The 14,840-nt window shown below is 45.9% G+C and overlaps 1 protein-coding gene across 1 annotated transcript in view; it reads right to left on the reverse strand.

The window, feature by feature from the left end:
* EPHA3 (EPH receptor A3) overlaps positions 1–14,840 on the reverse strand; it is a 383,392-nt gene that overhangs the window by 17,247 nt on the left and 351,305 nt on the right. The window contains exon 16 of the mRNA XM_054973438.1: positions 2,333–2,488. Coding sequence (XP_054829413.1) covers positions 2,333–2,488 — 156 coding nt within the window. The remainder of the gene's footprint in view (positions 1–2,332; positions 2,489–14,840) is intronic.

A 14,840-nucleotide genomic window follows, 5' to 3' on the forward strand; every position in this document is an offset into this window, starting at 1 on the left:
TATCCCATTACCATCTCCAGGCAACTGTTAAGGACTTCCACAGATCCACCTGACTCAGCAGTTAAGTTATAAATATATGCCTTTCTGCCCCCATCAAGGCCATGAACATAACAAAAAAAGGTAATAAAAACACATCTTAAAAAAATATTGGTGGCACTTTACTCCAAGTCTCCTGATAATTTCTCCCAGCAAATTTCATGTAGATATAAAAGAGCACAGAGGACAATATAGAATTCTGCAGGACTCCGTAGAATAAATGCCACGAGGCTGAGCAGCATTCCACCAGCACCACCTTCAGGAAACAGTTGTGTAAAAGCAGAAGGATGGTACCCCCCACTTCCAACTCAGTTAGCCTCTCCAGAAGGACACCATAGTCAATGGGACTGAATGCCACAGAGAGGTCCAGGATAATCAACAGGGTCACATGTCCTATATCACTTTCCCAGTGAAGATCATCAGTCAGGGCGACCAAGGCCATTTCCATACTAAGTCCAGGCCTGAATCCAGACTGAAATAAGCCTAGATAATCCATCTCCTTCAAGATCATCTGAAACCGGTTAGTCACCACCCACTCAAACACCTTGCCCCTAAACAGAAAGTTGGTCACTGGGCAGCAATTGTTTATATCAGTAGGGTCCAAGGATGCCTTCTTCAAGAAGGATCTCACAACTTCCTCTTTCAAGACGGATGGAACTACACCCTTCTTTAGAGTCTTAATGTGGTTAATGGCACACTTCTAAGCAGCCCAGTTCATCAGGTCTCACCAACTGAAAGTCAGTCAGGACTAGGACTAGATTCCAATGAGACTGAACTGAACCAGTTGTAGAATTCAAGTCCCAGAGGATGCAAGCAGTTTTTTCTGCAAAATATATTGCAAAAATCATCACAGTAGGCCTGTACGTTTTCTCAGTCTGTATTTTCAGGATCCCGGTATAACAGTTCCTTTCACTACTCAGAACAACTCCACTGGACAGCCTTTACTTCATCACCATTGCCACAAAGTAGGAAAAGTAAAGTAGTCACATCTGCATTCAGTCATATGCTCTTTGAGTTTTACTTCACATGGACTGTATTCTGTGAATGTGTCCTTGCACTATTCTGAGTATCATTGAGCCAATTACAAGTAATTGTAAAACTTGGCTGTAACAGCTTTGAGAATTTAGATGCGGTAAGTCTTTTGTAGTACAATCCTGAGGCCTCCTTCCTGGAAATAAGCCCCACTTAATACCAGTAAGTAGAGTAGACCTACTTTGGATTGTTCTCTTGAAAACCCTTACCTAACTTCCCTGAGGCATGGTGTAGTGGTTAGAGTGTCAGATTAGGATCTGAGAGACCATGGAAGCTTGATGGGCAACCTTGAACTAGTCACATTTTGAACTAGTCTACCTCACAGGTTTGTTGTGAGGAAACTATGGCGGAGAGAATGATGTAAGCTGCTTTGGGTACCTTTGTAGAGAAAGGTGGGGTATAAATTAAATAAATAGGTAAATAAATAAGAATGAGTGATGGATAGCTGCTTTTTAATATCTATTGCACAAACTCGTTTTCATCTCCAAGTCTTGCTAACGGTTAAATTCTTGGATTTTTGTGAAAGTGCAGGAGTATTCCAAGAGTTTTAGAAGTCCAGGAATTTTCTAAGTTCTTTCCCTTCAAAGACAAGCTTAACCTCAATCACTAAAAGCCAGTATGAAAAGTCATAAAGTGCTTTTAAAATCTTCAATTTTGGGGTTTGGCTAGGCTTTTTAAGAAATGCACTTGCACAAACGTGAATCTAGAGATCAGTTTTTTTGTGACAATGAAAGTATACTTTAAATAAGATGTGCTAAAGGCTGAATTATATTACAATAGAATTTCAACATGTATTTTTTCATGTCACAGCTGGTGAGACTATTGTATTGCACAATGGGGCAGTCAGGCATAATCCCATACCATTTTCCAATAAGAAAGTGCTCTCTTTCCTCCATAACAGCTATTAATCCTAGTAACAAAAAAGGACAGACACCCATACTATAACCTTCCCCCCCCCTACCAGGGTTAGTAGAAGTTCAGTGTGCATTGGTTTTGTATCAGCAAAGTATCTATGAGGAAAGCATTAACACTCTCTTCAGCACTGCACCATGGCCCTGATTCAAATCCTCCACTACATGATTGATTTTAACATTAAAAACATTAACATTAAAAACATTAAAAGATACATTGGAAGATCCAGTCATTTCCCGTATAACATGAAGTCCACTGTTTAGCTATTTTTAAAAGACTGGAATTTTAATTTGGATACCTATTTGAGAAATGCAAAAACAACCAAGGAAAAAGCTCTCTCATAAACACTTACTCTGAGGAAATTTTAGCTATTGTATCACACGAGCTGTATTCTACTCCTGTGAATATGTCCTTGCAGTGTCCTATCCGAATGCCATTGAGCCAATCACCTGTTGAGCGGAAAGGTGAAATTTCAATGCTGCTTTGGTCCAGAAGAAGATTTGAGGGTCTGAAATTTAAAAAAAAAGATAATAAGAGAGCAGTAATATAACAGTTGTCAGGTCCAATATATATCTTAACTATACTGACTCCATTTTCTAATGCTTTTAGTGTTTAAGTATTTTCTCCTCAGGTGCACCAGTTCCCAAGCAGCATTCCCACCAGAGGAGACTGTTTTGTCTAACACCGTTCCACCAGGCATTGGCCTTGAAGGAGAGCAGCTTCCCAGGACTGAAAGATGTTGTTTTGAGAACTGTGGGGGGAGGCTGTTCCAGATGGGTATTGTTACTCTGTATCCTATGCTTGCTCTTCATTGGTAACAATGATCATGTACCATCCTGAGTCTCCTATTCAGGACAGTGGACTATAATGGATCTTTTCTGCAATAAAGCTTCCTTTGCCAGACATTGGACTTATTCTTGCTTCTAAAGGGAATCTTGCAGAGAGTACCTTATTTAGCCACAGTCTGACATTTTGTTACCAATCATGTCTGAGTCGGGCCCAGCGGAATCCAAGGTTGTCCCGGACAGGGATCCTTTGTTTGATCCGTATGCGTCTCCCGACAATCAACCGGTGCAAACCCAAGACTCCCAGGAGCTGGGAGCAACCGGGAACGGAACCGGAGCCTCCACTTCTACCCTGCCTCTCATCGACTTCAGTACTCAGAACGAGACCGAAAGCAACCTCGGGGCAAGGCCGAAAGCAACCGCTCTCCCCTTGATCTCGGTACCCACCCCGTCGGAGTGGGGAGCCAGACCCCGAGAAACCAGAGAGCGCCGGGCAGGTGGACTCCATCCACGAGTCTCGATGGACGGGCGCCGAAGCCTAGAAACCGTCCCGGAACTAGATAGCAGCCAACCATGGCGATATTGGAACAGGACATTTGAGCAGATGGAGGGGGACACGTCTCGCCGAGGCGCCCTGAGTTGGGATTATTCCGAACTTGCCCCGTGGAAGGAGCCAACGGAAGTCCCTGAACAAAGTTGGGAGCAGATACGAGGTCGCACCTATGCGGTAGATACCAGCATCTCGGCCGTGACGGGTATGGCCAAGGGAATTCTAGCCGCGAGGTCGCGAATAGTCCAAGGGGACCCTCCTCCGTGGGGCCCTTTCTCCCCGGTGAGTACAGCGAATGAAGGTTCCCTGAGCGAACAGCCAGGGCCAAGTCGTATACAACAATTAGAAGCTAAGCTGATGGATATGGAAGAAAGTTTGGCTCACGCCATTCATTTAATTTCCTCAATGGGGGCAGGGGAAAGACTGTCTCCTGAAGAGATGGCAATACAGATAGCTACCCTTCAAAGTGTCATCTCCTATCCGATGGAGGAAGTTCAGCAGCGGTCGTCGCCTACCGGCGAGGGGGGCACCTATCCTGGCGAATCGGGAGAACAACCCAAGGAACTTCCCACTCAGCGAGAAACTCCACCGAGAAGGGACCACCCGGTTGTGCCATCCGGTGAGACTCCCATCGAACCTCCTATCACGGGAGGGGATGTACCGCCAGACGAGACCCCCGTTGAGAGGCCTACGGAAGGGGAGGAAAAGCCAAGTGATACACCGGTGATACCCCCCCATACTTCCCCTAAAACGGTCCGGCCGGACCAAGCGGGAGCACCCGTGGCTCCATCAGGGGAGGGAGCCCCTGGTCAACCGCGCGAAACTGTTCCCGTTGGGCAACCTCCGGGAGATGGTCTACCAGCGCCAAAGGGCCAGCCGACGCTTCCCAGAACAACAACGCCTGGAGGGGCAAGCCCGCGCGGCCTTCCACCCATTCGGCCTTCGCCGCTGCGGCCCCTTCCGCTTCGACCACAACTAACCCCGCCGCTGCAGCCGATACGTTTGCCACTGGAACAGCCCGTAAGACCACCTCCGAACCAACCGATGGGGCCTACACCACTACGACCCCACCAACCCACCCCTCAGCGGCCGATTATTACTCCGCCGCACCGACCTCAACCGCTACGGCCAGCACCTCCGGCATTGCCACCAGCCCAGCCGAGAGCACCACCGCCAGCCCAGCCGAGAGCACCACCGCCACCCCCGGCTCAACCGGTGCTGCCACCGCCAGCACAACCGGGTCCCCCCATACCTCAAGTGCCATTGATGCTTCCGGCGGACTTCTACCCAGCACCGGCTCCGAGGCAAGACCTCCCAATGGGTTGGGTGAAACTGGACGCCACTTTTGATGGGGATCCCTCCAAACTGGGCTTTTTTCTAGTGCAAGTCGTGCAATTCTTCAACCGGTGGGGACACCTCTTCGGCAGCGAGGCCAGCCAAATTGAACATCTCGGCTCCCGCTTACAAGGGAAAGCAGCGGACTGGTACGTAGGACTATATAATATCGGGGCCCCAGAACTCGATACTCTCCAGGGGTTGGTAGATGCTATTAGAGCACAATATGAAGACCCCTTAGAGGAAACCAGGGCCCGAACAGAATTGCAGGCCATTAAGCAGGGCAACATGGCAGCGAGAGACTATATCACGAAATTCCGACAATTGGCTGCCAAGTGCCCCAGGTGTGAGGAGTCCACAAAAATTATTCTGTTCAAACAAGGACTTAATCCGAGACTTTTGGACAGAGCCCTCATGCAAGACAATCCCCCTACGCTGTTAGGTTGGATTCAACTTGTTTGCGAAGTGGAGAATCGCATTTTAGAAGTCCGTTTGGTTGAGCAACAACAACAAACGGGACAAAGAAGACCATTGACCTTACAGAAGGGAGCTCGGGGAGCTGGCTACGCCACCCGTGGAGCGAGAGATGCTAGATGGCAACAAGGGCTGTGTTTGCAATGCGGACAGGCTGGTCACTTTGCAGCACAATGCCCCTACCGGCCTGTGCAAAGACCTCCGCTCCAATTACGGCGTCCAACCCTTGCTCCGTTCCCTACGCTCCAACGCCCGACTCCAGCTCCACGAGCAAACAGAGGCCGCGGCGCTTCCCAAAGGCCAGCCTCAGAAAGAGGGCTGGAAGCGGAAGAAGTTATGGAATACGATCCCGCTTCCCCATCTGCAGAAGTCAATCCAGAAAGTCCCCAGTCGGGAAACGAGATGGATCTGTCGTAAAAGGGCCCAAACGACAGATCCGCCCCAAGCCCGTCCCTGCACGGAACCGGCCGCCTGGGTCCATTTTATTCATGCCAGTGACTTTAATCAACCCAGAGAGAAAAATGCACATTCGGGTGCAAGCTCTTATTGACTCGGGTTGCTCAAGAGATATCATAGCCCCAGCTCTAGTCAATGGACTAGTCTTACCAACTCGGGAATTACAAAATCCAGTAATTTTTGAACAAATGGATGATACCAACATGAATCCGGTCACAACTGAAACCATCCCGGTGATCACAGGCATGGGACAACATTGGGAAAAGAGGTCCTTTGTCATCAGCTCTACGGCCAAGTACCCGTTAATTCTAGGCAGCAAATGGCTATGTGATCACAATCCCTACATAGACTGGGCTCAAGGATGTATTACCTTCAATCATGCCAACTGTAAACTTCACCGTTGGAATCAAAACTGGGGCGAGGACCCAACTTACAAAGAAAAGGCCCTCCTCACCCAAGAAGAAGTCAACCAAATACCCGAACCGTACTGGCCTTTCCTGAATGCTTTCTCGGAGGAGGAAGCTGATACTCTACCCCCGCACCGACGAACGGACTGTGCGGTGGAAATTTTACCCGGAGCCTCATTGCCTAAAGGACGACTCTATCCCATGAGTCTCCATGAACGTGAAGAGCTCCGGAAATTCATCGACACCAACCTCCAACGAGGGTTCATCCGCCCAGCCTCTAGCTCCCACGCCGCTCCAGTTCTCTTCGTGAAAAAGAAGGACGGGGGACTCAGACTGTGCACGGATTTCCGAGGACTAAATGCAGTGTCCACCAACAACGCCTATCCTATACCGCTCATCCGAGACCTTCTCAACGTCGTGGCCCAAGGTAAGATCTTTACGAAATTAGATCTAAAAGATGCTTACTTCCACGTTCGTATCAAGGCAGGGGATGAGTGGAAAACCGCGTTTAATACGCCCCTCAGACAATATGAATACTTAGTTATGCCTTTTGGATTGACGGGAGCCCCGTCTGTATTCATGTCCATGATAAACGAAATTTTACATGAATTTTTGTACAAAGGGGTGGTGGTGTACCTTGATGATGTTTTAATTTATTCTGACACCGAGGAAGAACATGTTCAAATGGTACAAAAGGTCCTGGCCACCTTGATGAAGAATAAACTGCCCATCAAATTGTCCAAATGTGAATTCCATAAAACCGAACTCACTTACCTTGGGTATTGTATCTCACAAGAGGGGTTGAAAATGGATCCAGCCAAAATACAGGCGATCCAGGATTGGCAAACACCCACCACCCGCAAAGAACTGCAATCCTTCCTGGGTTTTGCCAACTTCTATAGAGACTTCATAGCAAATTTCGCCCGAATCACACTCCCCTTAACAGAATTGCTGAAAACCAAAGATAAAGGGGACCAAGCCAAAAAACCCTCTGCTAAACTACAATGGACCCCCGATTGCCAAACGGCCTTCGAATGCCTTAAAAAGCAATTTGTAACGGAACCCATCCTCTCCCACCCCAACGAACAGTCCCCCTTCATAGTACAGGTCGACGCCAGCGATACGGCGATAGGGGGGGTTTTGCTGCAGAAGGGGGAGGATGGTAAATTGCGGCCTTGTGCATTCTTGTATAGAAAGTTCTCAGAGGCAGAAAGGAATTGGAATGTGTGGGAGAAGGAGGCCTTTGCAGTAAAAGCAGCTCTCACAAACTGGAGGCATTGGCTGGAGGGGGCGAGATACCCTTTTGAGGTCTGGACAGATCATAAAAATTTGGAGGCCCTCCGAAGCCCACGCAGACTGAATGCCAAGCAATTGCGGTGGGCGGAATTCTTTTCCAAGTTCAACTTCACCCTCAATTATCTCCCGGGCAAAACTAACTTTTTAGCGGACGCCCTGTCGCGCATGCCCCAACATAAGAGCAAACGGGCGGAGACTGTCGACACGGTCTTCTCACCTAAGCAACTTGGGGGCGTGGTGACTACTCGCAGCCGTGCTAAGCAGCCCCTCCCGGCCGACCAAGAATGGAAATCGAAACTTAAAACTGAAGTGGAGAAGGAGGGGGATAAAGCTCCGCGAAACAAACTAACCCAATCCCCACAGGGGGATTGGCTAGCTGGGAGCAAGTTTTATATCCCGGACAGCCTTAAGCTGGAAGTCTTGCGGCGCTGTCATGATGCTCCCACTGCTGGACATTATGGGTATCTGAAAACTTTACACCTAGTTCAAAGACAATTCTGGTGGCCGGGCATGCGCAAAGACATTTCCCAATACGTTAGTTCCTGCCCTGTTTGCCTCAGCGCAAAGACCAGGAAAGGGAAACCTCCGGGTCTCCTGCAACCATTAGAAACGCCGAACAGGCCCTGGGAAGTAATCTCCATGGACTTTATCACTGATCTACCTCTTTCAAAAGGACATAATTGTATTTTAGTTGTGGTAGATCTGTTCTCCAAACAAGCCCATTTTATCCCCTGTACTGCTATACCCTCCGCTCGAAAACTAGCGGATCTGTTTCTAAAACACATCGTAAAATTACATTCTTTTCCGTCCAAGGTGATTTCGGATCGCGGCGGACAGTTCGTTGCCAACTTCTGGCGGGAGCTTTTGAAAATGTTGAATATTGAACAAGGTATCAGTTCAAGCCACCACCCACAAACCGACGGGCAATCCGAAAAAACAAACCAAATATTAGAACAGTTCCTTCGTTGCTACATCAATTTCCAACAAGATAACTGGGTGGACCTTCTCCCTCTAGCCGAATTCTCCTATAACAACAGTGTACACGCTTCAACGGGAGAAGCCCCCTTCAAAATTGTATATGGGACTCACTTCAATCCCTTCCCATTGGACGCACCCCCTCTCCATTCCTCTAAATTGCCAGATGTATCCTCATGGTGGGGGGAGGCGGTGCAGCAATGGACTATCATTAAGAGACACCTCGAAAAAGCCAAACTGGATTACAAAAAGTACGCAGATCGCCATCGTGTGGCCGAATGGGAATTACAACCAGGAGACCATGTGTATATTTCCACAAAGAACCTAAAGCTAGCTCAGACAAGCCGCAAACTCGCTCTGAAATTCTTAGGACCTTTTCCTGTGCGCAAAGTAATAAATAAAGTGACTGTTGCTGTAACATTGCCCAAGAACCTTCGCCATGTGCATGATACGTTCCATGTCAGCCTTTTGAAGAAAGCTCCCACCGACAACAAATGGCACATCAAAGCTCCACCCATTCCAACTTTAATTGACGACCAAATACACTATGAGGTACAACAAATTTTGGACTCTAAAATCAAGAGAAATCAGCTTTTTTACCTCATTAGATGGAAGGACTTTGATTCTGGTTACGATGAATGGGTGAACTCTGCACATGTTCATGCTCCTAGATTAACCAAAGCTTTTCATACTCGCTACCCATATAAACCAGGGGGGGATCTATTTTAAGGGGGGCAGAAATGTCAGGTCCAATATATATCTTAACTATACTGACTCCATTTTCTAATGCTTTTAGTGTTTAAGTATTTTCTCCTCAGGTGCACCAGTTCCCAAGCAGCATTCCCACCAGAGGAGACTGTTTTGTCTAACACCGTTCCACCAGGCATTGGCCTTGAAGGAGAGCAGCTTCCCAGGACTGAAAGATGTTGTTTTGAGAACTGTGGGGGGAGGCTGTTCCAGATGGGTATTGTTACTCTGTATCCTATGCTTGCTCTTCATTGGTAACAATGATCATGTACCATCCTGAGTCTCCTATTCAGGACAGTGGACTATAATGGATCTTTTCTGCAATAAAGCTTCCTTTGCCAGACATTGGACTTATTCTTGCTTCTAAAGGGAATCTTGCAGAGAGTACCTTATTTAGCCACAGTCTGACAACAGTTTCACTTTGTATCTAAACTTAATATTAATCCCAGTAGGAGCTTCCAGACTATATAGAGCTTCATTTGTGGAATTTAATCACTGCAAAGATCTTATCTGTTCAAAGTGGCTGCTTTGGGGGTGGGGTGGGGGAGTGTAATCACAGTGCTGAAGTGAACTAGCTTATCAGATGTGTGAAATTATTGATACAGCTATGGTACATCTTTGTATTTAGCTGAAGTTTACACAATGAGGAGCTTAATTTAGACAAGCTTAGTGATTTAACAAACAAATATCAAATAACAGACTATGAAAACCAGTAATGAACCCACTTAATTTCCAATTAACCTTATTGATTCTTTCATACACAGTCTAATTTACATACATTATTAAGTGATAGCTTAAATAAGAGAACATGAATATTAGGAATATCAAGCTTGACTGAAATATCCTAATAAAGAATTCCTAGTACATATTATTTTACGCAACCAGCACTAGGGTTGCCAGAGGTCCCGAGGCCAAAGCTGGGCTGCAAGGGACTGGGAGTAGTGGGGTACTTACCTTCTCTCTGTGTGCAAAGCATGCACTCTCCCATGCTCTGACGCTGCCCCAAAGAATGATGTCATTTTCCAGCATAATGGAGAAGTTATGGGGCATGCTCTAGCCCAGTTGAATAAAAATCGCCTCTCAATGGACGATTTTTTTCTGGTGTGGCAAGGGGAACCACAGGTTGAGCTGAAGCCCCATTCAGTAATAATCACCATTGCGATTTTTACGCAACTAGGCTTCAGCGCACCCTGCAGTTCATAGAATCATAGAGTTGGAAGGGGCCATACAGTCCATCTAGTCTAACCCAGTGCAGGATCAGCCTAAAGCATCTCTGACAAATTTTCATCGAGCCTCTTCTTGAAAACTGTCAGTGAAGGGGAGCTCACCACCTCCCTAGGCAGCTGATTCCACCTTTGAACTACTCTGACCGTGAAAAAGTTCTTCCTAATATCCAGCTGGTAACTTTGTGCATGTAATTTAAGCCCATTGTTTCGGGTCCTACCCTCTGCTGCCAACTGGAACAGCTCCCTGCCCTCCTCCAAATGACAGCCTTTCAAATACATATAGAGAGCAATCACGTCCCCCCTCAATCTCCTCTTCTCCAAACTAAACATTCCCAAGGCCCTCAGCCTTTCCTCGTAGGGCTCAGTCTCCAGTCCCCTGATCATCCTCATCGCTCTCCTCCGCACCCTCTCGATTTTGTCCACATCCTTTTTGAAGTGAGGCCTCCAGAACTGCACACAATACTCCAGGTGCGGCCTGACCAAGGCAGTATAGAGAGGGGCTATGACCTCCTGAGATTTCGATGCTATGGCCCCTTTGATACAACCCAGGACTGAACTGGCCTTTTTGCCACCGCATCACACTGACTGCTCATATTTAGTTTACAGTCCACTCTTACCCCAAGATCTCTTTCACATATACTACTGCCCAGAAGTGTATCCCCCATCCAGTATTTGTGCTTCCCATTTTTGTGGCCCAAATGTAATACTGTGCACTTGTCTTTGTTGAATTGCATCCTATTCACAGCTGACCACTTCTCCGGAGTATTCAGGTCTTGTTGAATTTTAATTCTATCTTCTTGGGTGTTTGCTACCGCTCCCAATTTGGTATCATCAGCAAATTTAATAAGCAGCCCTTCCACTCCTTCATCCAGATCATTGATAAAAATATTGAAAAGTACTGGGCCCAAAACCGAGCCCTGCGGCACCCCACTGGACACCTCCCTCCAATCTGATGAAATGCCATTGACCACTACTCTTTGGGTGCGGTCCTCTAACCAGTTCCCTATCCACCGAACTGTCCTATAGTCCAGTCCACAGTCTTCCAGTTTGCCCATCAGAATGTCATGGGGGGCCTTATCAAAAGCTTTACTGAAATCCAGATAAATCACGTCAACAGATTTCCCCTGATCCAGTAAGCTTGTCACTTGATCCAAGAAGGAAACCAGGTTGGTCTGGCAAGATCTGTTAGGAACAAAACCATGCTGACTTCCCCGGATCACTGAGTGGTCCTTCAGATGCTTACAGATTGATCCCTTTAAAATCTGTTCTAATATTTTCCCAGCAACAGAAGTCAGACTGACTGGCCTTTAGTTTCCCGGGTCATCCTTCTTCCCTTTCTTAAAGTTTGGGATAACATTCGTTCTTCTCCAATCTTGTGGCACATCCCCAGTCCTCCAGGAGGCCTTGAAGATGATGGACAGGGGTTCTGCAAGTTCTCTAGAAAGTTATTTCAGCGCTCTTGGGTGCACCCCATCCAGGCCAGGGGATTTGTATTCATGCAGTGCAGCCAGATGCCTCTCCACAACCTCTCTGTCAATGTCAACTAGCCACTCAGGTATCCTGTCACATTTTCTACTATCTCTAGATGTGCCTGAGTTCTTCAGGGAAAAAACAGAGGCAAAAAAGTCATTAAGCCTGTCTGCTTTTTCTCTGTCCTGCATCAGAGTTTCTCCATCTACTCCCAACAGCGGTCCAATTGCCTCTTTTACCTTGCGTTTGCTTCTCACATATCTGTAGAAGTTTTTCTTATTGTAGCAAGCCCTCCCGGCCAGACCCAGCTCGTACTGAGCTTCGGCCTCTCTGATGGCTGATCTGCAGTACCTAGTAACCCTCTTTAGAGGTCTGTCCTTCTCTCTATTTCCTGAACATTTCCTTTTTCTCCCTTAGCTTATTCTGGAGCTCTATGTGCATCCACATTGGTTTCTTGGAGCCCTTACCATGTTTCTGCCTTGCTGGGATAGTGAGGGCTTGAGCTTGCAACAGCTCATGTTTGAGAAGAGCCCACCCTTCACTCGCTCTTTTCCCTTCCAGCACACTCCCCCATGGAATGACTCTCATCAAGCCTCTGAGTTCATTGAAGTTGGCCCCACGAAGTTGGCCCAGTTCCTCCATTGCCACCACAATGAGGATGTGCAGCATTGCATACACATGCTTCTTTCTACCCTTTGCCTATCTCCCCTGCCGGCCAGGTGAGCAGGTCCAAAGGACGGTGGGTGGGGGTTCTCCTGTCCTGGAGGGGGGGATAGGAAGCCCAAGCAGCCCTGACAAAAATACATACTTCCCTAATACTAGATGGCTTGGACAGGTCATTGCCATTTCTTTCTTTTTTTCCTTGTATTTATGAACCTTTTTGTTCTGCTCAATTTTGTTGCTGGTGTTTCTTTTATGCTACTTTATGCAGATCCTACATCATTTATAAACAACTGAAACAAAAATAACATTACAAAAAATTAGCACTAGTAAAGGGATAGACTAATGATTTCAATTTCCACAAGGGGAAGAGCAAAACTGAAATGAGGATTTGCATTTTATGGAGGCAGAAACAGAGTCTTATTACTCACACTTGCTTGTTTTTCTATTAATATTTAAAGTTGAATATTTTTTTTAAAAAACTGAGCTGTGAAAACATGAGGTCCCATGGTCATACTACCCAAACTGAAGTGCATTCAACTTGCTTTGGTGAGAGCTCACCAAAAAATCACACTAATCTTTGTTTGCAATTGTTTGTCTAGATTAGAGATAGGCACGAACAGCAATACGAACAAAAAAAAGCCACGGACAGCCCAATCTGCTGTTCGAGAACAAGCTGTTCATGAGGCCCCATGTTAAACGAACAGGTGGTCGTTGCAAGCCTTAAACTACAGCAGCAGCAAAAACAACAACAACAAAATATTTCAAGGACCTCAAAGCATTCCCAGTGTTAGATCATTCTGTGTGGGAGAGTTGATATTACTCATTTCAGTTGTCTAGTAAGTTCCCATGTTGGTATAACTGCTGAAGAGGCTAGTTGATTCTCCATTTAGAAAGTGGCTTTCTTCTTCAGCTGTTGGAATGGCTATAACCAGCAATGTCAAAGTTCAAGCTTAGCATGCAGTTCTCACCCAGCTACACGTATAACTTGTTTAGATCAGTCTCCTGCTTTGAATGGCTGTTTGATAAAATATGTCTAAAGAACATACTAATATATACACTTCATGGACTTAACTAGTTTCAGTTTGTCTAATGAACAGCATATTTAGCTTATTGTTTTCTCCATATAACTTATAGGATCCCAAGGCATTTATTAAAGACTTTATGAAGTATGGAGAAGTTGTTCTTCTCTGGTTAACAACATCTTCCTTTATTCTAATAAAAGAGGAATTCACTTAACTGCTCACTTAAAAATGTCTCTCTCTCTTTCTGTCTTGAGAAAGAACAGAACAGCATGATTACAGCTTAGACAAAACTTGTAAAGATTTTATGTTTATTGTTGGGGCCAAGGTGTAATGAAGACAAAAATATGAGCTAATTTTAACACAAATGACCATAGAATAACCAGAATATCATTTTTCTCCTAGCAGGATTCTAGGCAGAGAAATTAGTTACTTTCCTCCTTTGAGAAGACATCTGGAGAGTTTATCAATGAACAGGAATTTGTCTCTAACTGTGAAGAGTCTGTGATGTCTCCTCATGTGCACCAAGGGAATGCTGGGCTTTCAGAGCATCTGTATTCACTGGCCTTTACTCCCCCACCCTGACCCAGCCCCTAGATAGCAAGTCTAAACATGAAATTTATGGGGAGGGCGATGTACGCCATAAGCTCACACTTTTACTAGACAAATTAGATGGGTTGCAATCTGTGCAGCTGTAAATGACGTCCTGCAGGGTTCCACCTGATCTTTCACAGCTTTTCATAAATCAGGACCTACTAGCGTCAGACTGCAGTCATTAAAAAGAAATCATGGAAATTACATGTTTGCTCAAGGGAAGTGAAACAATGTCAACTCAACAGCTTCCCCCTCCTTTTTATTTTTGCTGTTCCTCACACCCACTATTACATTCAAAATTCTTATCCATGGCACAGAGAAAATTCTAAGTGCTATTCATCCTGGCACTCACTATGGCTTGAAGCCTGCATTTGCCAGCATGTGTGTGTCATAAATAAAGGACAGTAACCCTCTCAACAATGAAATGCCAGTTTATTTTTCACCAATTGTCTCTTGCAGTCAGCTTTTATGGACCAGCCTATTATGTTAACAGCTGGAATTAACCTTGTTCTTTTGCACGCAGGCCTTAAAAGCCCTGGTTTGCTGTCTTAAAGATGGATGTTGCCACATTGCAAAGGAACTTTCTGTCACACCGCATCATGTCTCAAAATACACATATAAATAGCAATGGCGTTCGGCCTCCTGCTGATACAAATTGCTGCTCTGAGTATGCCAGCTGTCCAGACGAAAGAGATAACTCAATTTGGAACCACTACCATTAAGCTTTATGACTATTACAGAGGTAGCATTATGCTAGCTACTATGAGAAATGTTAAATAATGCACTCTAAGCAGGTCTATTTTTTAACATTTGCCTTAGACAAATCACTTCTGCACTAGCATTTTCCATGAGACTGGTCTATT

The sequence above is a fragment of the Eublepharis macularius genome, chromosome 3 (assembly GCF_028583425.1).
Source record: "Eublepharis macularius isolate TG4126 chromosome 3, MPM_Emac_v1.0, whole genome shotgun sequence".
Taxonomy (NCBI): domain Eukaryota; kingdom Metazoa; phylum Chordata; class Lepidosauria; order Squamata; family Eublepharidae; genus Eublepharis; species Eublepharis macularius.